General features: G+C 39.8%; 2 protein-coding genes and 2 long non-coding RNA genes across 4 annotated transcripts; 2 read left to right on the forward strand and 2 right to left on the reverse strand.

The window, feature by feature from the left end:
* The first annotated feature begins 281 nt into the window (after positions 1-281).
* Positions 282-16,049, forward strand: CEBPZ (CCAAT enhancer binding protein zeta). Its single transcript, XM_026102613.2, has 16 exons — positions 282-498; positions 612-2,128; positions 3,191-3,422; positions 4,028-4,199; positions 4,850-4,938; positions 5,433-5,486; positions 6,250-6,352; positions 6,671-6,739; positions 9,224-9,290; positions 10,382-10,482; positions 11,881-11,941; positions 12,962-13,170; positions 13,868-13,951; positions 14,251-14,312; positions 14,397-14,478; positions 15,318-16,049. Exons 1-16 carry the CDS (start codon positions 340-342, stop codon positions 15,455-15,457), a joined length of 3,201 nt encoding a protein of 1,066 aa, XP_025958398.1. The 5' UTR covers positions 282-339; the 3' UTR covers positions 15,458-16,049.
* On the reverse strand, positions 15,153-17,697 carry LOC112984621 (uncharacterized). The gene is made up of 4 exons (XR_003259542.2): positions 17,489-17,697; positions 15,859-15,903; positions 15,510-15,593; positions 15,153-15,418 (listed from the first exon to the last, which is right to left on the reverse strand). It is a non-coding gene; the product is annotated as an uncharacterized LOC112984621 (long non-coding RNA).
* A 59-nt stretch (positions 17,698-17,756) lies between these two features.
* Positions 17,757-18,302, reverse strand: LOC135327908 (uncharacterized). Its single transcript, XR_010388486.1, has 2 exons — positions 18,187-18,302; positions 17,757-18,089 (listed from the first exon to the last, which is right to left on the reverse strand). It is a non-coding gene; the product is annotated as an uncharacterized LOC135327908 (long non-coding RNA).
* SULT6B1 (sulfotransferase family 6B member 1) lies at positions 18,269-26,861 on the forward strand. Its single transcript, XM_026102669.2, has 7 exons — positions 18,269-19,318; positions 22,800-22,912; positions 23,162-23,251; positions 24,164-24,290; positions 24,950-25,044; positions 25,330-25,486; positions 26,286-26,861. Exons 1-7 carry the CDS (start codon positions 19,102-19,104, stop codon positions 26,414-26,416), a joined length of 930 nt encoding a protein of 309 aa, XP_025958454.1. The 5' UTR covers positions 18,269-19,101; the 3' UTR covers positions 26,417-26,861.
* The last annotated feature ends 116 nt before the right edge of the window (positions 26,862-26,977 follow it).

Here is a 26,977-nt window from a genome sequence, read left to right on the forward strand (position 1 = left end):
ACAAGGCCGCGGCCAGGAGCGCGCGACTCGCAGGCGGCGGCGCCATGGCAGCGCCGCACGGAGCCTCGGCCTCCGCCGCGGGTCCTGGCCGCTCCACGCTGCCCTCCCGCCCCCGCCTGAGGACGGGCCGAAGCGAAGCTGCGACGGGAACGCAGGAGCGGAGAAACATTCTGCGCCGTCGCCGCTTGCTTCGAGGAGCTCCGCGCCCTCCCTCCCCGCTTCGCTCCAGCGAGGCCCGCGCCCGCTCTCTATGTCCCTTGCAGGACCTGCGCCCTCGCCGTCCTGCGGGACCGGAAGCCCGCGCGGTGCAGGCGCGCGGCAGCATCCGGCGGAGCGGCGATGGCGGCGCGCTGGAACTTCGGCGTGAGCGACCCGCGGGAGGCGGGCGGCGTCGACAGCGAGGATGACGGCGACAAGGAGGAGGAGGAAGATGAGGATGAAGATGGCGACGCCGACGGCTTCACGCTGGATGAGGTGCTGCGCCTCGGCGGCACCAAGGTAAGGGAGAGGCGGCGGCGGGCGGAGCGGGAGCACATGGCGCCCGGGACCCCCGGGGGCGGCCGTTGGCGGCGGCGGGCCTGCGCGTAACGGCCGCGCGCTGTCTCCCGCAGCAAGATTATCTCATGCTGTGCGCCGTGGACGAGGCGGAGGAGATGGTGGACGGTGGGAAGAGAGGTGCCATCGACGACCTGAAGGCCGGCGAACTGGAGGCGTTCGTGAGCTCCCTGGGGCTGGGCAAGTACGCGGAAAGTTGCCTCGTGGTGGAGGACGACGACGACGACGGCAGCAGTGAGAAAAAAAAGAAGTCCCCAAAGAAAGAGAAAAGCAAGAAGGAAATTAGCGCTCCTTCATCAGAAGGAAAAAAAGGGAATAAAGTGAAAGAACAAACAAGTAGCGGGAAAGACAATAAGAAAAAACAAGCTGTTTGTGATCAGGACCAGCACCTTTCAGTAAAGAAAGAGCAGCAGGAAGAAGATTTTGAATTTCATGCTAGGCAAGTGTTACTGATCAAACCAGGGAGCAAATGGTATGATCTAGAATACACCAGCGAATTCTCTTTTGAACAACAAAATCAGGCACTTCTGTGCAAGTATAAGGCCTTGGCCCGAAAGCTGTACCAACATGAGGCAGACTTGTATAAGAATAAGACAAATTATCAGAAGGGGGCCTCTTCTGCATGGATGAAAACTGTTGTGTCATCAGGTACCTTAGCTGACAGGATGGCAGCCATGACCCTTCTCATTCAGGACAGTGCTGTCCACAGTCTTCAGTTTGTTGAGAACTTGGTAAACCTCATAAAGAAGAAAGGCAGCAGGCAGCAGAGCCTTATGGCTTTGGATACTTTCAAGGAGCTTCTCATATCAGATCTGTTACCAGAGAACCGTAAACTATGGTCTTTTTCGCAGCATCCTTTTAACAACATAGAAAAGATGTCAAGCGGTAATAGGGATTCGAGAGACAGACGTCTGATACTGTGGTACTTTGAGCATCAGCTGAAACTACAGGTGGCAGAGTTTGTGCAAGCGTTAGAAACATTGAGTCATGATTCTCTGACAGCAACCAAAGCCCGAGCACTGGCTGTCGCTCATGAGCTTCTCTGTAACAAGCCTGAGCAGGAGAAAGTTCTGCTTGTTCAGCTGGTAAATAAACTGGGAGACCCTCAGAATAAAATAGCCACCAAAGCCTCTTATCTTCTAGAGACATTACTTCACAAACATCCAAACATGAAAGGAGTAGTGTGCAATGAAGTGGAGAGGCTTTTGTACCGGTCAAACATTAGTGTGAAAACTCAATATTATGCCATTTGTTTTTTAAATCAGATAGTCCTCAGTCACGAAGAAAGCGTATTGGCTAACAAACTGATAACTTTGTATTTCTGCTTTTTTCGGAACTGCATTAAGAAAAAAGATATCGAATCCAAAATGCTCAGTGCTCTTCTAAGTGGAGTAAACAGAGCTTACCCGTATGCTGAGACTGGCGATGAGAAAGTGAAAGAACAAATGAACACTTTATTTAAAGTTCTGCATCTTGTGAACTTCAGTACCAGTGTTCAGGCCCTGATGTTACTTTTTCAAGTAATGGACTCTCAGCAGACTGTGTCAGATAGGTATTACGCAGCACTCTACAAGTAAGTGACGGGTTTGGACTTGTGATATAAACTTTTTCATGAAGTAGTCACTGTTAATTTAAAATAATGTTGTAGAAACACTTATTTTGCTTTTAATGTCTTGGAGTTTCATGTCTTCCTTACATAAGAATTTCTGATGTTTTGTATGACTTAGAAGAAAATGTGTTTTCTTGCACTTAACATGGGGTTAAAACAAGTGGTAGTGATAGGTCCTGAGAACACAACAATTAGATCTCATTCTTTGCATTGTTTTCTGGTGGCATATTTTAATTCCAGATGTATTTTGAAACTAATTGATAACTACTACTTCTGAAATCACTTTTATAGCTAGTTTACATTTAGACACTTAATAGCCTAAGACCTTGTACACATTTTTTCATGAAGAGGAAAGAAATTATATCCACAGAATGTTTAAATAATTTAATTTGTAGGGTCAGAAAGCCTTGTGTTGCAAAAAGAATCTCCTTTTTGCCCCAGCTGATTGCTGGGAATCTTTATAGGATTTTCATTGACTTCTCTTTTGTCAACTAAATATAAGCCTATATTTTTAAAAGTGAACTCTTGTTCCCCTCAGAACACGCAATGTATTTAGGAGCCTTTTTATGCCTGGAATAGTAGCCTGGAAAAAAAATTGGAGTAGAAATTGGGCTGGCCAACGAACATGTCAAGTCTGACTGTGAAACATTCTAGTGCTCACCCTTATTTATTTATTTATTTATTTAGGAAGTGTGGTAGATAAAATTGGTTTCTCACTTTGAATTTCTTCAGTTTTGAAACTATTTTCAATTGAACTCGGTTTCTTTATATTTTCCTACAATTTTTCTATCTGCTGGTATAGTTTTTTGTTTTGTTTTGTTTTCATTTTCTGTATCTCACCTCTATCAATACTACGCTGCTGTTGACGCTTCAGGGTTGATCATAACATTTTGGGTTTATTGGAGAACAAGCTATAACTAGTCTTTTAGATACCACTCTGAAAAATTTAGGTGACTGCTGCTAATAGCAATTATTCTCCTATGTGTATTATGAAAATAAAAATATTTTCTCCCGTGTTTTCTACAGGAAGCTGCTAGATCCTGGTTTAGCAACTTGCTCAAAGCCATCCATGTTTCTTAATCTTGTCTATAAGTCTCTGAAGGCTGACGTAGTGTTACGGCGAGTGAAGGCCTTCGTGAAGAGGTTACTTCAGGTCACTTGTGGACAAATGCCGCCCTTTATTTGTGGAACCCTGTACCTTCTGTCTGAGCTTCTGAAAATAAAACCAGGGTTGAGGGTCCAGTTACAGGATCATGTGGTACAACATGATTTCTTTATTTCACTGAGCTTTCACTAACACCTTCTAATTTCATAAAAACTTATCCCTACCTGTTTCCTTTTGCAAGTAATTCTTATGCCTGGAAAGGGCAGCTTTTAAAGTGAATTTTTATGAAGGTTTACAAATATTTGGATATGTTATGGGAGAGAGCACTTGAATGATTTAAACTATACTAAAAATCTGTGTAGAAGAGGTTGTGGTAAGCATTCTTAGCAGGTCCTGTGGACAATATTCACGGAGAGGGGATTATTTTGCAAAATGTTGTTTAAATAAGCAGCTAAACAGTCTTATTGTCCCAGAAGCTTTATCAAAACATGCTTGTTTCTTCTGTCTGCAATTTGAAGTATAATTAAGGAGTATTGGATTGTTTTCTCTTTTTTCAAGTGCGGAGGGACCATTACTCTTGTGTGATATAAGTCGTGAAGTTCAATTTTAAGTCCTGTATCAAGGCTAAAAACCTGTATGGTTTAAACACTAGCCATTGTTTATTTATATTCTTGTATACTGCCTCTTCAGAAATACGTACGTTCTTCTAACAAATTATTAAAACTAGAAAAGCTGTTCACTAACATTTTGTTACTTAGGAGTCCGATGAAGAAGAGTGCTTTAATGATCAAGAAGAAGCTGAAGAAAATGAGGAAAAGTTTGTGGATGCAGATAAAGAAGAAGGGGAAGGAAGCAGCACACCAGAAAATTCTGCCAAAACAAATGATCCAAATTCAGCATCCTCATGGGTGCATCATCTGAATATGGGAGGTAAATTAGCAAGAAAATCTAGTGCATTCAAGTGCCAACATACAGTAACAATAATGTGTTGATCAAGACTTGCTGAAAAATTAAGGGATTAAAACATTATTTTAAAGTTTTCCAAATTGAAATTTGATTCATTTGAATCAAATTTCAAATTGTTTTTCTTCCTCTATCTGTTAGCTCAGCAGTGAGAAGGAGGCTGTATTAATCTTCTAGTTAATTCAGTTCACTGTGTATTTACAAACCCATTAAGCTACATAAGCTGGCTTAGAAATTTCTGCTTCCAGATTCAGACATCTTCAGAGTGATGTAGCCAGGGTTAGGATGTCTAACTACTCATTTGGTTGTGAAGCTTGCTAGAACAACTCATCCAGCTTTGAGCCTGTTTCTAGATTTGCTCTCTCGTGAGGACCATTTAGAAGAGAGCAGGTCTTTTTAAGGGCTTCTTTCGAAGCATGTAGGAACTCGCCTGTGTGCCCGATCATACACTGGGGGAGGGCTATTGAATATAACGCTTACTTGCTACTATATGGATCTCTGGCCTGCCCATCTGAAAGTGGTGGGCAGTGTTACTGTCATGCTGAAATGAAAATAATACTCCCATAGAGTAGCTTGGGGAAATTTAAAAGATTTTTTTCATCTTCTTCCCAACGCAGGCAGAAAGAGTGGAGTTTCATATGATCCTTTGCACCGAAGTCCTTTGTATTGTGGTGCTGAAAGTACAAGCCTTTGGGAGCTGAAGAAGGTGAAGTATTCTTATATTGCTGCTTCCTATATTTCTTAGTATGCTCCTTGTATTGAAAGAACAAAACAAGCTTGAGGTAGGTACGTGGGTGAAATAACAGAAAGGTTAGAGAACACATTGTTCAGCTCATGAAGAATTTATGTAACAGTGATATTCAGGGGTAGGGAATAGGAATTTTTTAGTGGAGATTTGAACAATGATCTTTTTTGGCTTTTAGATCTTAGCTTTGTATCAAGAAGGCTTTTTAGTGTTAAAATTGTAAGTGAGGATGTATTTAGTTAATGCAAACAAAAGACTAGAACTGTTGAAGCTCTTCAGTTGTTTGAGGGAAGAGCAGATCAGCTTTGCATTACTTCATGTGTCTGCATTTTGTCTGGTGAGTCGCATAGTGGTCCGAAAGCATAGTGTTGTTGCCACGGGTCAGATAAGACGACATGAATCACGATTGCTTGTATTTTCAAAGTAGGAATAAAAAAGTGATGTGTGTTTTTCAGCTTTCTGAACATTTTCATCCATCCGTGGCCCTCTTTGCAAAAACAATTCTAGAAGTAAGTGCTTTTACCAATCTGTAATTTGGAACTTTGATTTTTGTTAGTTGTATTTTGCCATTATTTTTAAATGTTATAAAGCCTCCTTGTACTCTGCAGATAACTAGAAACTCTGCAACATGGTGAGTGATGTACACTGAAATGCCAGGTTTTTCATGGAATTAAAATGTTTTATCTAAATTGGACTGCTTACAGAAATAACTAACTTCTTAGAAACGTGGTTATTTCATGTTTCTTAAAACTCTTTTAGAGTTTTGGCATATCTTTTTATTTAAAGTGTTTTTTTATGTAGGGAACTATGCTGTTGGAACAAATGCTTTTTTAGTAGTGATTTGGTATTCTGCCATAAAACTACTCAAACATATACAATTATGCACTTAAAAGAATTTTGTTTTCACTTGACTATATATTATCCAAGTAGTGGTGCGTATAGACTGCCTGACTGCAAACGATGAATCTCTTTGTCAATTAAAATTTTTATCGTCTGCTAGCTCAGTACATTACAAGGCAGTTTGTCACATTTGAATCAAAGTGAGAGAGGTGCTTTTGAGCTAGGAAAATACTGAAATTCCAACTATAAAAACCTGTGCAAGAGTGTATTAACCTGTAAGGCTTATATGATGAAATATCTCAACTCTCTCTCTTCTAAAGCATGGTTTAATATCATTCTGGTACTGTGTAAGTTTGAGCTCCTAATTCTGTGTTTAGTTGGTGTCTAGTTTAAAATTAAGATCTTAAATTTTTTGCTTTTTTATTCTTTCAGGGAAATCATATTCAGTACTCCGGTGACCCTTTACAAGATTTCACATTAATGAGATTCTTGGATCGCTTTGTGTACAGAAATCCTAAACTCCACAAAGGCAAAGGTGTGAACTTCTTTGTGCTTATAAGCATTCAGTCTTGATTATTGATATACTGTGGTGACCAGACCCCTCTCAGGCTGCCAAGTAACTTTTTGTGCCTGTCATGTATTGGGGGATGGACATGGTGTAACAGGGGAGGAGAGGAATCTGTTTGGAGGGCTGCAGAAGAGATGTCTGCCACTTAGGACGACCTGCTGATCCACTGGGCCTCTCACACTCACAGTACAGAAACTGCTACTTATCAGGAATAAGCAAAGTGATAGGAGAATTTACTGTAAAGGCTAATAATACAGTTTATTTCTAATTTATGTTTTGCTGCAGAGAACACCAGCAGTGTGGTAATGCAGCCGAAGAAGAAACAGTTCATGAAAAATGTGCAGAATCTTGCAGGTAAGCCAGGGTCTTTTCAGTTATAATTATGATGGCTAAGGAATAGTAGCTGTTTGTTGTGGTTGTCTGTCCTCTACACTGTGTATGTTATTTCTGTTAACAATAGAAAAAGAACAAATAGAAAGTCCTGTTCGTCACGAGTGCACTGGTTTTGTCTTGCATTCAGGATCAGGTCTAAGCTTCTTGTATGTTAGGTGCATGGAATCGCCACAGCTGAAACTTTGGATCCATTAAACCACCATAAGAACAAGGGATATATAGAGAGAAAGTTACCTCAATCATTATTTTCTGCATTCTTGAGTAGGAAAGCACTTCAGTGTCTACTGTTGCACTTGGCTTTCTACATCAAATCCTTTTAACACCTTTCCCTCCCCCCTTTTTTTCACTAATTGTCAGTTTCTTTCTACCATAGTAATTCCTTTTTCTTAGGCAGTGCGTCATCAAGGTCATACCTTCTGTTTAGCCATCCCATTGGGAAATGTATAGCAGCAAAGGACAGAGATATTGAAAATAGCATGCCTTGTTTGTAATGCTTTTGTTGCTCCTAACTGCATATGCTTCCTACACCTTCTCTCAAGTTCAGTTATCCTTCTGTACATCCCCCCTAAAGTGAAATACACTCCCTGGTCAGAACATATTTGCAGTCTTACATAAAAGGTTTAGAATCTTGTTGCAAATTTGTTTGTAGCTGACAATGTAACACGACTTAAAAAAAGCACAAAAAGCCTGTGAATTTCTTCCAGCGAGTGTTATTTCTATGTAGAAGAATAATTTGTAGGGTATTAGCATCAGAGAGAGGCTTATTTACAAAATACTAGCTAAATTTTTTGCTCACAAACATGTCGTTCTTATGTTTAGCATCCTAATACTACAAATGCTGTTTTTTAAAGTTCTTATTATCTAAAATTATGTGAAAATCTTTAACATGTATGCTGATCTCTACTTAATGTTCTTATTTCTGTTCCCAAGCTATCATATAACCACATTTGTTCTTAACATGACTGAAAAATGACTTAAAATCTCAGGTAATAGATTTATATAATGGTTTAAACCACATTAAGCTCTTTCATTAAATGATATGGATTACTTCATGCAGTGCCACATCTGCAGCTATTGTTAGGATTAGTATAAGGTATCTTTGGTACTATTATTTTGGTGAGTATCTTACTGCTTCCAGAAATAGGCTGGCTTTTGTCTAGTCTAACTCCTTCCAGTGATTAATGGCAGGATTTCGTGGTAAAAACCCATGGTTAAAAAATCAGGGTAAAAGATCAGACCTAATAATCTTTATCTTTCTAGCTTAAATTAATACGTGCTAATGAAAATTGATACCTAGCAATTATAGTTCAAATCCTCTTCTCCATTCAGAATAAATCTATTATATTTGTGCTGTGTGAGGAAAGGAGAGTTTCCATCTTCCTTGGTGGAATCTCTGTAATGTTCCCAGGGATGTGCATCCTATAACTTTAGGTCTGATCCGTTACACTGAGGTGATAGTAATTTCAGAATAACTGATGTACTTTTAATGATACATGGTTTTATGGCTATCAGAGCTTAAAGTAGGAATTTTTACCTGGGACACATTTGAAGGAACTGTTTGTTTATTGAATTCTATAGGTTATTCTAAGTTGAAGGAACAGACTGATCATTTAAAGCTAGAATTAAGGAAGTTAAGTGTTTTACAAGTAAAACATCCAAAAGAACTGAATCTATTAATATGGATATGAAAATCTGTACTTGTGTATAGCTGGACTCTGCTGAGGTTTAGAGAACTGAGATTACAAATCCTATGGTACCTTCTACTATTCATTTGAACAGCCCTCTTCTGTGACTGTGTTTTGCTCTGTTTTGAGAAACTTGGATGCTTATCAGTTACAAAATACTGTAATTTCTGCCCCCGAGATCAGAAATAGCTCCTTCTCCTTTGATTTACTTTTGAGGCGGGTGAAGGAAGGGGAAGGTGTCAGAGTGAAAAGCTTCTCCTCCGGGAACTTTATCAGTAACCTGGTCAACCAGCTGCTGCAGAGTGTCAGTTTGCCTCTATTCCCTGGAAATGCGGGCACTGTGAGGCTTGATTTCCTTTTCCAGCATGCTTAACTGGCCTCTGGTGCTACAGCCCTGCCTTGCAGCTGCTGAAGAGCATTTGTCCTAGGAACTGTCCTATTGCCAGGAGTGCCATGCAGAAGAGGTTCCAGGATCTCAGTGAATGAGAGCTCGCTTACCTTATTTCCTAACTTTTTTTTCTTAAAACATGCATCCCTAGTGGAGGTGGTTGCAAAACTTCTCTTGCTGGTGTATATTAGAACCTGAGTAGGGCTAAGTCTCTTGAGCTATCGTCACACCTTAATATCAGTATATACACTGAGTGATGAGCTCACTTAAATTGTGACACTGTATATCAGTGTACTTCTGTCCGTGTAGCACAGTTTGAAAGAATAACATGTTCAGCTTGAGGTAAAATCAGTTCTGCTTTTTTTTTTGCAGTCAACAGTAAGGAATTCCGTGCCAGAGATGAAAGCACGATCCCAGTGGATGAAGTGTTTTTCTACAGGTATGTGTCAGAAGTGGATTTCAGTCAACTGGCATATACCTTGCTTATGCTATTAGTATCAAAGTTTATTAAATGGAACAACATTTTAAAAATCTTTTTTATTATTTTTCATGGTTCTTTCCATTTAGTTATTTTCTTTTTTGGATTATGGTATAAAAATGCAGTTGCTATACTTGAATCGGCACATTTTGCAAAAGTTTCCTCTTACTAAATTAAAAAGTTTTTGTTTGTGAGTGTCTCTTACAGACACCAGTGTTGAAATTCACTTAGCTTTTTTAAGATACTAATTGATGTTGGGGCTTTTTAAAAAATCAGAAGTAACATCTTAACGGGAGAATGACATTTGTATTAACCAAACTGTGAAGTATACCCTCTTTCTTGTTGATTAAATAGGTTTTCCAAACTATGTTGCAGCAAAGGTGTGCAGTTTCCACTAACATTTTAAATGATCTGTGGACAGAACTCTGAAAATAAAGAAAAAATAGTTTAAAGACATGCGTCTGTCTGAAAAGTTAGCAGTATGTTACATTGGCAATGATTGTAACTGAGATTACACTTTTAAAGACTTGCTTTAAAAAGTACAGTACACTTGTGCCTCAGTATGTGTTGAAATTTGCCTTCTGTGCTTTGTGATTAACATGAAATAAAGGAGAGAAAAATGGTTTACAATGGCTCAATAGATTAAACTAAACAAACATAGGAGCGGAGAGGAGTTGTGGGGGAGAGTTTAATGGTAAACCTTTTTTTTTTTTTTCTTCTTTTTAATTAGATTCAGGTTGGACTTGACCTTTTTTTCTTTATTGGTATAAAGTGGATTTTCACGTCTCTGGTGTCCTTTTATGAATTCACTATGTTGAAAATTATATCTAACACCTTTGTGAAATTTCTTTGGTTTAAATTACATTGGTGGCTTACACTTCTTTGTAAAATGAAGAAAATAATCTCTAATTTGGGATATGTCTGAAACCATTAACTTACACTTTTCAACTGGCAAAATTACATGTGAAACACATAATCTGCCTTTTTTTAATTTGCCATAAGAAACATCAGATGTAATCTTGTGCGTGAGAGCAATATGTTACTTATTTCAGATTTTATACAAAGTTTGATAAAGGGAGAGAGAAACAAAAGCGTCAGGAAGATGAAGAAAGTGTGGAAGATGTAGATGATGATGAATTTGAAAGAGCGCTGGGTAAGGCGATGTTTTTCCTTGCAATAACAATCTCAATATTTCCTGCTTTTACAAATACATTAATACAGCTTTTTTTAATAAACTGAATAATGTAAAAGAACCAAATACAGAAACATGGAAATGAAGGGAATTGGCTCTTCAGTTCCCATCCTATGTTACTGTACCCAACATATTCTTCCCTTACATAGCCTAGCTGTAAGGCCACCTTGAAACCAGACTTCCCTCTTGCTACTTTAGTTGAGAGCTTTTCTAACGGATGGAAGCTGTAGAATTTTGAACATAAATTCATGAGTGGCATTTCATGCCTTGTTGTTTTTTCCCTAATGTAATTTGTGAGTTAAATAACTTCTTCCAGCAGTATGTAACACTTTTATTCTTTCTTTACTACTTGGTCTTTTTAAATCTTCCTTATAGTTTCTGTCATCATTCCTTATCTCAAGAAATATGTTATTTATTCAGTTACATCCTTGGCAAACTTCTGCAGTAGTCTTAGCTCTTCCTATGGCATGTACTTTATTTGCTTTTGAATTAGTGTATGATTTGTTCCAGAATCTGAATTTTTGTACTCTAAAACTTGCATTATTTTATGATTTCATATTTTACTTATGCAATATTTGTCAAAAAAAATCCAGTTAGATCTCAATACTGTTTCGTAGAATGTTTTTAGCTAAGTTTTAACTCCTGTAGGAGGGTTGTTCATTAATGACACAATTAATATAGTCTTAGTTATGACAAGAATCTGCAACTGCTTTTACTAATCATGTTTGTCTTTCTGTTGTTAGTGTTTCTAATAAATTTACAGTGTCTGAGAATTCGCTCTGTAAATTTAGAAGCCTAAATTAATGACCCTTTAATATTAGCTTTAACTCCTTGAAACAGAACAGTTGTAGTTTTTCAATTTTTGTTTTGTCTGCTCTTTTTGTATAAAATTTATTGCTGAATGAATCAGGGAAGATAGGAGCTTTCACCCTCACATCTGCCTGCTTTTCCGTCAGGGATTATAGTGAAGAATTAACACACAGATTAGCTGATGTAGCTCTTGCTTGGGGTATCCTAATTGAGCCTTTGTATCCAATTTGGAGCAAGGGCTTGAGACTTTTGATATCACACATCCCAGGCAGGTTGGCATCACTGGGCGTGTGTGTGTTTCCCCAGCTGCTTCCCACATCATTTGGTTCTGGCCAGGTATGAGCCTTTGTACCAGGGTTCATAGGTATGAAAAACAGCTTATTATTCATAGGTATTTACCAGGGTCCTTTGTTACTCAGGCAGGTCACATAAACTGTTCACGAAATCAACACCTAAAAATAATAAAATTTGCAATGACTTAAACGTTTTTGTGTTTGACTTTGTCTTGTAGTAATTGAAAAACAAAATCTTTTTTTTCTTTCCCCTCAGATACATTTGAAGCTGCTGATAGTGCCATTGATGTTGGCCAGGATGATCTTGATTTCGCCAGGTAAGACTTTGAACCTGTTCTTTCACTCTCTTGTTTTGATACCTCTATAGAATTTTACTCTCCAAACTGGATAGACCTTTTTCAAATACACCCAGAGTGCCACTTTGCAAAAAGGGCAATAGCAGTTAAATGCTGGGTAGTCCTCCTTTTCTACCTCCCCCATAATGGAGCATTCTGATCCCATGGTGTTTACAGTCTGCTGGCTTGAAGTGTGAGACCTCTAGTATTTTATTTATACAATGCAGTGACCCAGTAAACAAAGTCCCTATCTTACCTGTTTTTCACTGTGTCAGGTTTCTGTCTGGGAGTTACCAAGCACAAAAGTAAACAGGATGAGGCATAATGGCACTGCTGCTTTAAGCAGTTCTGGACCTAAGACCAGTGAATACTTTGTGGAATCCCGAGTCATACAGCACAATTCTCAGGAAGTCAGCAGTTCCATTAATGATTAAATAACTTCCTTTTTGTTTAAAATATCTGGAGTACAGCTTTAAAATCAACACAGAAACTTTTTTTAGAGGGGAAGGGAGAATTAGATTTTCAGCGAAACCTGAACATTCTTGTGAGCCAGACTGGAGTGAGTAAAAAGTAGCAAAGAGGAGACAAATCAAGAACCATGTTTCCCTTCTTTAATTAAAAAAAGAAAAAAAGGTCTCATTTCCTCATTTAGTAGAGTTGCTAGGGATATACCAGCAGTTTGTGTGTGCCTTTTCTGAAAAGGAACAAAGGCACTTAGGAGATAAAACACAGAAGCTGACATTTCTTAATAGAAATTAATTAATTTCAGAATACAGTTCTCTCCACAACTTCAAATGGTTGGATTTTTAACACAATCTGTATGTTCAAGTTGAAAACATACCTAAATGCATTTTCCACAAATACATGATTAGGTGTCAGCCTGCATTTACAGTATTTTGAAATGACATATAACTCTTCTAACAGAGTGTTTGCAGATACAAAAATGTTGTCTGGAAACAGTATTTTGCCAGATGAAGTGCTAAGCTTGTTATGTATTTTTAGTAACATAAAAAAGAAAACCATAGGCAGTAAGAAAAGTCAAAGAAACGAGGAATCCAGTGCTGAGTGGGAGGATTCTGATGATGAAGATGGGTTCAGTGAGCTGGATGATGAAGAAGTCTCCTTAGGAAGTATGGAGGAAGACTGTGGAGAGGACATTGATGAAGAAGGAGGTGTATTTATGGATGTGTCTGATGATGATAACAGCCTCGGTAAAGTAACATTTATTATCAAAACATGAAAAGAAAGCTACATCAGCTTTTAAAAATGGGTTATCTAAATTACATATTTAAATTTGTATTTAAGTTAATATTTAATTACCTAGGCGGGAGGTTTGACTTTTAAGTAAAGAAGTGGCTTAACTGAAGTCCTTCTCTGGACAACAAAGCCTTAAGAGCAGTAACAGTTCTTGACTCAGTCTCCTAGGTGAGAGCAGGAATTAGGCATCTTGATTTAAAAATCTGCAAACAAGACATGCTTTCTTCATTCTGAAAACACCAGTAGTTATACACAAATAGCTGGCTATACAAGGCAAAAGCTTTTAAAAAGTTAAAGCACTAAAAGACTTTAACAAGAAAAATAAGATACGATTTCTGGAACTTAGTCATTTCTTTTTCTTTAGACCTAATTAATGTTGATTTTTAGAGGAGGTACCTTTTTAAATTGTAGCTCATACATAATAGCTTGCTCTTGTAGTAAAGTTATGAACTCAAATTTTTATTCACTCCTTAATAAGAACTGGCTGCTCCACCTTCAAAGTTGTGTGGGTTTAATAAATCTAAATTAGAGTGTGTCCACTATGATTTAAACTTTATAAAAAGTAAAAACTTAAACTATTATGACAAATGTCTGGTGTGTGAATTACTCTTTTTTTTTTTTTTTTTTTTTTTTTTTTTTTTTTTTTGACAGACCTGAGCAATGACAATGAATTCAAGTCTGTCAGTAAAAAGGGCAAGAGAAAGACCAATATTGATTTTGTAGGATCACTTGAAGGTAAGAAAACGCTGCCATGACTTCCATTTGAGAAGGCTTAATACAAATACAAAGTCTGGAAAACTTTGGAATCAGAGGGGTTTCATACAGTAGATTATCTTGTCTAGGATTTGAGTTGAAAACATTTTTTCCCCCTCTTTTAGGGGAACAGGGGAGTAAAGAAGCACTTTAACACAGCTATTTTATTTTAGATGGTCTTAGCAAATAAAAATAACCTTTCAAAAAACGTTAAGACTTTTGTTTTAGTGTCATTGTGAACTTGAAATGCTGTCTTTAAGAATAATACTTTTTTATTGAAGGATCCAACCCAAGAAAAAAAAGAAAGCTTAAAGATGCCAATATGCTGGCAGCTGCAGAAGAGGTAAGTTTGACTAGTTAAAAAAAATACATACGTATGCATTTTACCTGTTCATTAGTAATAAAATACTAAAATTTCTCTTTAAAGTTTGGCTATCTGCTGGATGAAAATGCAGGGTCTAAGTTCGACAATATTGGAATGAACGCCATGGCTAACAGAGATAATGCAAGTAAGTACATGTTGCAAAGAGCATATATTTATAATGCTGACAAGCTCCTTTCTCTTCAGGTATTGTACTTGGAGACATGTATCTTATTTAGCCAAAATACACGCAAGGTCAAAGAACACATAGTAGGGGTAGTAGCTCAATGTCAGTAAGTCATGACTTAGTTTTCTTCAATTAAGACAGATGCTCAGTGCTAGTTTTAGCTGTTACTGGAATAAATGAAGCTTCAAGAAGAAGAGACTAATATGTTCCTTTTGCACTGCAAATTAAAAAAAGGTAATAAGCTATTTTTCAAGCCTTCTTCATATGAATTTTGCTTTGATGAACAGTGCAGTAGCACTGGATCCTTGTGAGGGGTGAGGCATAGGGTATGGCTGTTTATATCGAGCTACTGGAATTGTTCATTGCAGTACTGGTGAAGCCAAAACAGTTTCCCAGAAATAAACTAGTCCAAAAAATTCACATTTAATTAATTAATCATGTAATTTGTAGACCCCCCTACCAGTTTTGCTGATATCAACTGAAAAATGTTAACAGCACGACTGAGAACACTGAATACTTCTATATGAGCATGTATATCATTAGGAAAATACAAACAATTTGAAGAGTAGTCTTGAAGCGTGAGATTCTGTGATGGTAGAATATGTTTCATGAAATGGAAAAAGCTTCCTCTGGTGTCAAAAAAAATCATCAGTTTGCACTTTATTGGCATTTATACAGTAGCTAGGTATTAACTTTTACATGATTTATCCACGTTCAATATAATTGTTTGACAATTATTGTGAAGTGTCTATCCTCTGAGGTATCCATCAGCTCCTTAATTCTCATCTTCCCTCTTTCAGGTGTCAAACAGCTCAAGTGGGAAGTAGAGCGTGACAAGTGGCTTCACAATAGGGATGTGAGAAGTATTATCAAAAAGAAGAAACAGTTCAGGCACAAAGGGCTGAAAAAGAAGTACAAAGGCAAAAAATCAAAAAGATAAATGACATTTTAAAGTGGACGTTTTTACAATAATTGTGCCCCATCTTTCTTACTTTAATTCTTGCTGCTTAACCACGTCATTTGGTCATTCTCCCTTATGCCATGAATTCCAGACCACTCATTGCTTTTGTAATAAACTGAAAAATAGGAAAATCCGTGTTAGTTGTAACTTGGGCCTATGTCTGAAGGTGAGCCACTTCAAGGCTAGTTTTGTTGGATATACAGTCCTCTAGTTCTGAGGACTCTGTCCAACTGTCTGACACTCCAGCCACACCTATACATAACAATACTTATTTCTGCTTAAAACTTACCACAGGAGATTGCAATAATAAAATCTGTTTTGGATATAAGATGCAACAGACACTTTAGCTGTCCTTCTGAAGTCAACGGCTACTAACCTACCTTCCAGAATTGATGGAAACCTCTTCTGCATTGTATATCTGAAGTCTGATAAGAAAGATGAATCAGTTACTTTACCCAGCATATTTTAAAACAAATTATTAAATGCACTATTTTTCTAACTAAATGACTTTTTCACTAGTTTGTTTTAGCTTTGAGTTACAGATACCATTAAATAATGTGATCCGAATTGACTTTTTTGTATTGTATTACTAACCCCATTCAACTAGTAGCACTATCATCACAATGTTTTCTGAGCTTCCTCACAGTGACAGCCAAACACAAGCAACAGATTTATGAAAAGCTGAGCAAATCTCATGGTAGACCGTAACCCAAAGGAAAATAACTTGTTTTCCTTATGTGGGTTTAGGTGTTCACTGAATCCTTCTGTATACAGTTTCACCAACACGATAAAAAAAATTATGCTTTTTTGTAGTGATAGCTTTATACCATTTTAACAAGTTACAGTAGCTTACAAAAGGATTTGGTAAACGCTGGTACCAGCACAATGTGAATGGTGGGATTGAAGACTGGAGGAGCCTCATTCTGAGCACAGTGAGCTGTCAGATGAGCTCACCACACCTCACAGAACTACAAGCTTAAGAAAGAAAGCCCCTGCAAAGGGATGCAAGAACTATGGACTAGAGCTGAAAATAAAGATGAGAAACCATGCAAACCCAGCAGCAAGTTATTGAGACAGTGCAGCTGTTCTCCAAAATGTTAGGTATTTTTAAATAAAAATGTAAAGAAAGATAGCATATGGCAGTCCACCTGCCTCTGAATCTGGGGCAACACATACAATCTGACATAGTGTCGGTGAAACTTCTTATTCAGGTTGCCCTTGGTTTAAGAGCGCTCTGCTCCCCTTCCCTGGCCATAGCAGTAGCTGCCTCCTGACTAGTGCAGACCCTGGGGGTGGTAGGGCTGCCAGACTCTCCTGCTGCACCTGTAGAGCCCTGAATGCAAAACAAGGCCATTGCTGTACAGATCAAACCTACCTATAAAACTAACTTAGTGCCTAGCTTATTTGTGTGTTACCTAAGTGCTGAGTCAGAAGTCTGAGATCCTTAAGGGACTGAAGCTAAGTCATCTGAAAGATGAGACCCTGACTGCCATGTGCACCTGCCAGCTGAGTCTACTCTTCTTTTGGAAAATGTCAAATCATAAAGCCTGCAAAACCTAGAACTGAGACAGGGGATCCCTTCAAGGCTGAATACTACAAGTCTGAAACAGGACTGATCAGTTCATGCCCAAACTGATGACTGCCTCTCCTCTCTAAGCCTGTACTTTAGCCAATGCGGTTATTATTAAAATGCACGAGATTCAACTTTGTTCCTTGTGGCCATATGCCACCTTCCAAAAATTTCCCCCCCAGTTTTGTCTTTGTAAAACTGAAATAGCAGACCCTTCTTCAACAGCTTCCCTTGAGTTTCCATGTAACAAGCAACTACTCTCATAAGCCAGAGAGCTGACCCCAAGCCGGCAGGGAAACCGCTCGGGTTTTCTTAAAGAAGCAAGCACGCCCCGGACCCGTTTCTGCAGGTCCGGTGCGCTCGGAAGCGCCCGTGCAGCCCCGGCGCGGGCCAGCTCTCACCCCACCACGGCAACAAGCGCGCGCCTCACCCCGCCGCACCTTGGCTGTGCTCCATGCGCCGGTAGAGCAGCATGGCGCCCACCAGCCCCGCGGCCTCCAGCAGCAGCAACCCCGCCACGGCGCGCCGCGCCATGGCCTCCCGCGGGCAGCCCCACCGCGCAGGGCCTCAGCTCGGCCGTTACCGGCGCTAACGGCCGCCCCTGCGCGCGCACCTCTTCCGCGCAGGCGGCACGCGCATGCGCATCACCCTCCTTCCCCTCCGTCTCCCCCCCCCCCCCCAAGGTTGCACGGCTCTAACGGTCGGCTCTTTCGGCCCCCTGGGGCTCCTCCGGGTGCCGTAGCCTCTGGCCCGGGATTGTGGAAGGTCGTCGAGAGGAGCCAGCGCCTCCCCCGCTTCCCCGTTGGCCTCGCCGCAGCTGCTGTCTGTGTAGCCTGGGCGCTGGTGTGCGTCTCGGCGAGAGCTCTTCTCCGTGGATGACACGCATCCCCACGCGTAACTGTTGTTCTTACAGGCAGGAGCGGTAACAGCAAGCAGCTGTATAATTCTGTAACGTGATGGTGTTGCCTACAAGTGACGTTTCTCAGCTGTTCATGTCTCACCCTCGCTTGTCACAGCTCAGTGTCCTTTGGCTGGTGGCAGCTGCAGGGGAAAAGGCAGAAAGGGATAAGTGCATCCTTGTGAGCACAGCAGTCTCCCTGCTGTCTCCTGCTTTCTCGGTTGCCCAAAGGGGACCCACCATATTTTCTGCTGTTTCAGTGCAACTTTGCACCATGCATGCAGCAGGCGAGGCTGCGCTAGAGCTACATCTGCCTTGGCAAGTTCTTCAGCAGGTGCCTGGCGTGGGGTGTGCGAACAGGCCTCGGCTTAGGTGCGGCTCTCCTGCTGCTCAGATTAATGTGAGACATCCTGTGCTCTTACGAGGCAACTGTACATGTGTTTCCTGCTAGAGGGAAACACAATTTAGATGCATAAGATCTAGTCCATTAAAATAGAGTCTAAGTCTTGTCTTGAGGGTACTAAAAAAGCTATGCAGTGCAAGATCTCAGCTTTTTAATAATTTTTTTAACATGAAAAAGGACATTCATGCACACTAGTTCCCACAGTGGGTGTGTAGAAGCTAAGATGGTAGCATCACTTCCCTCTGAGTATTGGTCTTTCTGTTTTATGGTTTTGATTTTGTTGCTCTCTACTATTCACTGTTTCTTTTAACCCATGTTATGGGGCTGAGTATATTAACAAAATAAAACCACTTGGGCTTTTTCTCTTAGGGACTTTTCTTTCTTTATGAGAGGATTCTTTTTCCTATTAGTGTTGTGTAAGATTAGATTTAATATTTTGCTGTTTTTTCTCACAGAGTGATTCATATTCAACTTCTGTTTTCACTGCTGCCTGAACTTGCTATTATTTCTTGCTCTCCATGGGGTTTATTACCAAAACAATCCCTCCTCTCGAGGTTAAGAACAGACAGGATCAGCCCATTTTCCATTTCCAGAAGGGTGGGGAGGGGAGGGGAGGAGAAAAAAAAATGTATCAGGTTACAAGGGTTTTTATGTGGAGGGGAAAAAAGCAGGAGTAATGCCATGGATTTATACTCCCACCCCTTTAAAATGCCTGTTTATAGGCACTTGTTGCATTAGACCAGCCGTTTCACATGCCAGAGGTGGTAAACATGGCTGAGAAGACGACCTTTGTTGATGAAATAAATAAAGCGTTGGCAAAGTCTGAAGGGTTTACCCTGAAGGACCTGCTGTTCTCCTACCGGGGGACTCCTTATCCCGTCACAGTGTGCAGTGCAGAAACATTCCAAGCCCTGGAGAACTTACAAGCTAGAAGAGATGATCTGGTGCTGGTGTCTTACCCTAAATGCGGTGAATACATTACAAATTACTTGCTGTAGTCTAAGATACTGTAACTAATTAGGTGACAGAATAAGAGGAAAAATAACCAACTGATTGTATTTCTATGTTATATGGGGATATTGGGCATATCTAATACAACCAGAGGCAGTAGGGTTTTATCCTGCTTTATCTTAATTATGCAGTCTGTTGCATTTTTCTTTAGTATGGTCTGTGTTTTTGAAAGGAGAAAATGTTTTAACATGCAGAACTATTTTTGGCTGAAGAAGATATATGAGAATAAAGTATATATATATCTCAATGGGAAAAGACAAGTCTGACAGTGTGATAAACCGCATTCTGGAAAGCATGTTAGTAATCAATGCACAAGAGCAATAAAGACTAGAGCTACTACAAGAGCAATAAAGAGCATTAGACTCTTAATGAGTGCAAAGTGACAGGACACAGCATCTTTATTTGCAAAATTATAAGCTGTTTATTGGCATTATTCAGTATCAAGGTTGTTGTCTGTTTTGCCTAATGTGACTCATTGAGTAACTGCAAAATGATTTTGAATGCAACATGCTTTAAATCTTTAGTTGGAGGTCCGCAGAAAGGAGGAGAGGTGCAGTAGGAGCAGTGGGGATAAAAATACCCAACCAGCTAGTTGATTTTGACCAGTTTAATAGAAGTTTTGTGTGATGTGGTTGCTTACAGTGAAGTAATGGATTCTGCTATAGTAGGAAATCTATTCCAAGTATATATTCTTACTTTGAGAACTAAGCAGTACCAGCTGAGGGTCGCCAGAGGGAACATGGGGGCAAGGAAGGATTTCTTGCCTACAGAACACCTAGCACTAATGTGCTAACTGATGCAGTCCCGTTAGGGTCTGATCAGAGAGTCTTTAGTCAAAGTCTGATTCAGCAAGGTGCAGAGCACATAGAAATCCTACTGATTGCTGGGTTGTGATCCATAGAGAATATATAGTGTAATTAGGGCTTAGTGTAATTTCTTAAAAAGTATGCCTGTTGTGTTAGGGTGAATATAAAGCAGCTGTGAGACAGAACACTGAACCAGTGGACAGAGAGGACAAATACAAAAGGAGGGAGCTGACACACAATGTGAAACATGTATCTTTACTGTAAGGAGCCCATAATTCCTGTGGTCTTGGATCCAGGGTTTTTGCTGGACCCCATGAGGATGGGCCATTGATGTAGCTTGGCTCTGGCTTTGATTTCTCATGGAGTTTGGAAGAATTCAGAAATGGTGTCATGGTCCTGACTGCATCTGCGGTTTAATTCAGTAAACTTTTCGTGCTCAGGGAGAGGCAGCAGTAGCTTAAAAAAGAGATCTCGCACTTATAACACTAGGCAGTTTACGGTGATTCAGCAATTTTAACAAAGGTAAAAAGTCCATTGCCAATTGTTTAGCTCCCTGTGGTTACCAGGGAGTGCAGCACCTTGTTACCCAGAGGGCATCAGTGGAAAAGCATGCGCAGGAGGTTGTACAGAAGAGGTGGGGAAGCAGGAGGGAGAGAAAATGCTACATCTGTGCAGTACAGTGTAGTTACCATTTGTAGATAAATCCTGCTCTTTTGGAATTTTCTCCTGTTTGAGTGTTTGCTGTTACACCCTTACACAATGCTAAATAGATTTCTTGTCCTAATATCCTATAGCTTGCAAAGTGGAGAAAAAAAGGCAAGTGGAGAGGATGAAGATTGAAAAGGGAAGATTAGATACTGCAGTTTGAAAGAGGAGATTTCTGGGCTACTTGTTACTCCTTGGTGCAACACTGAGACCTAGTAAGCCATATTGTCACCAGGCAGTACTAAAATCTCTCTGCGGGCCCATTTCCTTCATGAACCAATGGAGCTTGATACCTGGCTGCTTCTGCTGGCTTCTCAGATATTTCTCATGCAGGCCTCAAGCTCCTCAGGCACTTGTCAGTTTTAAACATTCATGAACGTGTCCAACGAAAGACTCACATTGAGGCCTTTCAAAAGCTTTGTCTCCCAAAGCTTTAATATTTTTCTAGTTCCTGTTAATTATTAAGGATTAAGCTTAAGTTACAGCAGAGTCTAATGATATAAATTGTTTCCCCCAACACAAGTGTGCACAGTGGAAAAGAAAACTCTTGACTGACACAGAAAACTGTGAGGTATGGGTGAAGGACTGTGGATTTGCACGATGCAGTACTTCTCAGGGATAAGCCATGTGATTGAGAAGCCAACAGGGAATATAGAGATTAGGAGTTTTAGATTTATCAGAAATTGCTTTTCTTTAAAATTGTATTTGTGTTTGTTCACAGGCAGTTAATACTGGACAGATGAGGACATGGATTTACAGTCAATAATCGTTTTCGCTCTGGTCTCTGTGTAAAGGGAAATTTATAGAAATATATTTATAAGTATTATAAGACATTTTATGATTTGTGCACATTGTATACACATTATTGTATAAATATTACACATCTCAGCTGCTTCCATCCAAATATCTCAAAGTACTTTATATAGCAAAGAGTGGAAAACATCCTTTTTGAGAATAGTTTTCCACTAAAAGCATGAGGTTGAAGCTGTTTGCGTTGTGCTTACCTTGTTAGCACCGCTGGCAGCTGCATTCACCGGGGATTCGCAGTGTGCAGGAGGCTGAGGCAGCTTCACCGCTCTATTTCCATGGGCCTTGTGGCAACCCTTCCAAGCACCTCTCTACAAGGACACAGGGAGGGTGCTGTGGGCCTGGGTGATCATACAGTGTTCTCTAGCTGGAGCAACCAGCAGGACATTAGTGGAGCAAATGCAATTCCTGGAAAGCTCAGAAAAGCAGGCACTCCGAAGCAACATCAGGAGGTCATGGAGCCAGTGACGGAGATATGCCACTCAAGTAGGCCTGGCATGCAGCCAGAAACATGGTGGGATGGGACCGGGGGCCATTCCCTGCAAGATCCCTTATGAAGGATGAGGTGCTGGGTGGGTAGCATCTCTCATAGCGTTTGTCCTGGCACGCGCGTTATGGAGATAGCAACAAGCCCAACTGGGACAGGCACTGGCAGTGACACTGAATAGGTGACTCCATTTCATACTTGATGCAGTGCAGTGAGAGGGAGGCAGACACTTTTTCTCAACAGAATGAGTTACATTCCTTGATCATTCCTTCCTGCTCCTATCCAGACCCTCACTCCCAGTGAAAGACTACTGTCTTTCACTGCTGCCTTTATTATCTGTCACTCTTGTTTTATGAATATATAAAAAGAATATTAAGTACATCACTGAGTCAATTTTGCCCCCCTGGGCTTTCCTCATACCAATTATAAGTAAGCCAAGACAGTCACAGTTAAGCTGTTGAAAATGTTGTTGACTGAAGACATTATTATGTTTATAATCATTTGAGAGCTTTAGTAATATTTGTAATTTGACAAATGTCTATTATGTTGAATTAAGCCATGTATTGAGAAGGCTCTGAGATCTTGTATAAACCTCTGATATGTTTTATTTTGTTCTCTGGGTTTCCTGGTCCAGGTGTGAACTGGCTTATCCAGATATTAAGTGATTTGATATTTACAACTACCCAGAGTAAACATGTGAGCACAGAACTACCATTTATTGAATGTGGCGATCCAGATAAGTACCAGGTTAGTGAAAAGAAACTATTGAATCGCTTACAGTCTGTTGCTTTCTCTTTCCTGCACCTCTGCACACCAGTTATTAAAATGAAGTCATGCAGCAAGTAGAGCTATTTCTCCTGAGAGAGAGGAAAAAAAGATAATCTTGGATGACTAATGCCTTTTGATTAGAGGTTGTTTCACCCAGTTGACTCTCACAGATCATTGCTGCAACCATGTAATAAACCTGTTCTCACTCATTGTTTTTTGTTTCTAAAGAGGATAAAGCAGATTCCATCTCCAAGGATTTTGGCAACACATCTGAATTATGATTGCCTCCCCAAGTCTATTTTCAAGAACAAAGCCAAGGTGGGTACCTCCATCTTTCTGACCGTACCAGCATGCAAGAGTAATTTTGGGGCTACACCCTGTTCTTGTATCCATGCAGGTGGCATGGAGGGAAAGCAATTTGGAGACAATGGGAGTCTCATGATCCTTGGGCTGGCTTAGCACCCATTAGCATTTACAGCAGCATTAGGAGTGCTGTAGGTGACATAAACAAGAACAGATCTTGAGGCTGTTGTAGTGGTCAAAAATGAATGGGGCGTCATGCTTTTCTCTTTTATGCCACTCTTTTCAGGAATGAATGTGGCAGCCATACCTCTGGGGCACTGACTATCTCCATGCAAAGAGTCAGACTGTTAAAACTGTAGTACTTTGTGTACTCTGACACTGTGTCACTGGCAGATATATAGTATTTAGGAAGTAATACAACAGACAAAGGGAAATTGGTTAAAGAATGGGGATTTTATCCATGTTTTGTTAGTATTTTTTGCTGCATTACATGTAATGTATTTTCAGAAGTGTTTACACTTGTCTGAGGATCACAGTCTCTCAGGTTTTCAAGTACGTTGCTGACATGCATTGAAAAATTGGAGATGATTAAAACAGCTGTGAGAATCAAACAGCACTTTTCTGAGCAGGGGGCTGGCAAATGATTCCTTGCAATTTCCCAGGTCTTAGGCAGCTATGGGATAGGATCCAATGACAAATATCACAGCTTTTCCTGTTGCTCCTTTCTTCAGTCATGACATGAGCAAGTGGTAACAAGGCCTTTATAATGACCATGTTATAAATTTGTTCTGCATGCCTTACCTAATAAAGAAAACATTTTAAAGACCTCAGTAAGTTACTGATTGCAGAATGTTTGGTTATGCTCTCATTTTGGTTGCCAGGGGAATTAAGTGATCTAAAATTGTTGACCTCTTTCTCCCACTCCAGATACTAGTGTTGTTTCGAAACCCTAAAGATACAGCTGTTTCATTTTTCCATTTCCACAACAATGCGCCAAGCATCCCCCGTTACAGTTCCTGGGATGAGTTCTTCTCAGAGTTCATGAATGGGAAAGGTATTGTTACAGTTGCTGACTGTAGCTGAAAAAGCAGCAGAAGAAAATATTTAAAAACAACTAAATGGGACCAAGGGGAAAAACAGTTGTGTCATAATTAGTTTACTGATGGCCATACCTCATGACAGAGGAGGCAGCTGAATGCCACAAGAGGGAGAAAGTCCAAAAGATGCTCTGGTTCTGGGCATTTTGTTATTCTGAACAAGGATAAGGGGACTTGCACAGCAGCTTGATAATGGCTTTAGGCCAAAATTCTGTCACTTTGTGATGGAGGAAATGCTACAGAACTGAAGTGGTAATGAAATAAAATTTTATTGTCATTACTGTTTACACATAGGATGCCAAACACTTCATAAGCAACCCAGATTTTAAGTTTAGACTGATGTCTGGCTTTGGCTTTTAAGAGCTCTCTTTAGTAACAATATAGCAATAGAGGGGAAGCACATAGTGAAATTCATATTTCTGTGTGGAAACTATTTGCCTATGAAAGTCCAAGGGATGTCTCCATCATTCTGTTGTACAGTAAGGTACCATTGAAAGGTGGGGCTGATCTGTTTGCACAGATGTAACTCATAGGCAACAGATGGAATTCCTCGAGTGGAGAGAAATTAATGCCCAGTAATGAAAGATCAGATTGATGCATTTTCTTTTCTTTACAGTCAGCTGGGGATCCTATTTTGACCATGCAGTTACCTGGAACAAACATATTGAGGATGAAAATGTTATGGTTGTAATATATGAAGACCTGAAAGAGGTAAAACAGGTGGTGTGTGCTGACAGGCAAAACACATCTGAGTCCATTTCCTGAAAAGTGCTGGAATTAACAGCAAAAGGTGCAGGTATTTCAAAGAGAGGAAAATCAAGTATCTTTAGCAAAAGGTTGAGTCTGGCTGTACGAAGCTGAGCTCCAGTGTAATATAGAAAATGTACTGTGAAGGAAAATATTGTTAATAGATGGTGGCTATGCATATCCCAAGCAGGTTACCCCTTTTTTAAGGGAAGCATATTATGTTACCCTCTTTCACTGTACTGCTTTCAGAACCTGACTTCCAGTGTAAAGCAGATAGCTGAATTCTTTGGATTCTCCTCAACGGCTGAGCAGATTCAGTCTGTTGCAGACAGAGCCACTTTCCAGGCAGTGAAGGACAAGGCTCAGGAGACGCATGGTCCTGTTGGCTCAATTCTCTTCCGAAAAGGTAAATTTGTTTACAGCAAACAAAAAACATATTTTTAGCAGATCAGAATTTGGATCCCTAAATGATTAGTCTTCCTGTATAATTTTCAAGATTATAAGTTGTTTAAGGAACACTGATGGTGTTTCAGGGCACTGTCAGTTGGTTTCACCACAAGGGTCAATATCATTCAGTAGAGCCCTGTGTAGTGCGATCAGCAAAGGTATCCTATGTGTAGCATGTCCTTCAGTCATGGTATACAGTAGCATCAATTAAAGTGAAGAAAAATTTTCTTTTGGTTTCCGTGACTACTGGAATAGCCTTGTGATTGCATATGAACTTTGAATCCAGACACTCTGCAGTTTGAGCTATGTCTTTTAGCCATGGATCAAGCTGGAGCTCTAGACCCAGACAACCTCAGACCGCGGGCTCTTCAAAATGTGGATCAAAGCTAGACTGCAACTCAGGACAGTGTCTAGTTGCAGTGCACTAAGCTCTTGCAGTTGAAAGCCATGCCTCTGAACTTTCTGGGTTGGTTTCATCACAGCCAGTCAGTTTTTACAGTCTTCTGCATGTGTGCAAGGCACGTGCGAAAGCTATCAAGGCAGACCAGCAGCTTCATATATTCTCTATGCTCACATTCTGCTGAAGACACCAAACATAAAGCAGCAGAGTGTATTCATGGGTCAGAGATTCTTTTCTGGCAAGAAATGTGGATTATTCTGAAATATGGTAATAAGGGAGAGAGAGGATTTTTTTTGTTTTAAATCATTCTCTTGTCCTTATAGTCAAGGGTTATATTTTACTTTTCTTTATATTCCAGGTCTTGTTGGCGACTGGAAAAATCTTTTCACTGAAGCTCAGAACCAGGAAATGGATGCCAAATTCAAAGTGTGCTTAGGAGGAACTAAGCTTGGAGCAATGTTAAAATATGATGTGTACTGCAAGGTCTGAACTAGAGTTACAGAAAAAAATCTCATGTCTGGGCTGCTTTTCAGTCACTTTTATGAAATTAAAAAGAAATTAGGACAAATATCCAATTTGAAATATCTGAAAAATCTTGCAGTTTGCAGACCTGTTTATATGGTCTTAACTTGCACAAGCTATCCTTGTTCATTCAGTTAGTGCTGTTGACTTCACTGGATCTTCTTAAATGAGCTGTGGGTCTTTGGCCTCATCTTGGTTTTTAAAATTGATTTTTAGCCATGATTCTGCATTACTTGGTAGAATCCTTTTTGGAATGTGGATGCATTAGTTGCACCTGCTGAAATCACTGAGAATGTATTCAGTATGTTGAAGTGATTTTCCAAGAGGTTTTTTTAAACAATCATTAAGTGTAATTTTAATTTTTATTTTGTAAGTTCTTAGTATTTCAGAGTAAAATGAAATTTCAAAAGGTTGTATTGTAATTATGTTTTGTCACTTTTTGTGTGTTGATAAATGGCAGGGAAATGTAAAAGAACTGAGTGGTAGAAATTATCTCCCCTTTTCACTGATACTATTTTTCTTTCCTTT

The sequence above is a fragment of the Dromaius novaehollandiae genome, chromosome 3, assembly GCF_036370855.1.
Source record: "Dromaius novaehollandiae isolate bDroNov1 chromosome 3, bDroNov1.hap1, whole genome shotgun sequence".
In the NCBI taxonomy this organism is placed as follows: domain Eukaryota; kingdom Metazoa; phylum Chordata; class Aves; order Casuariiformes; family Dromaiidae; genus Dromaius; species Dromaius novaehollandiae.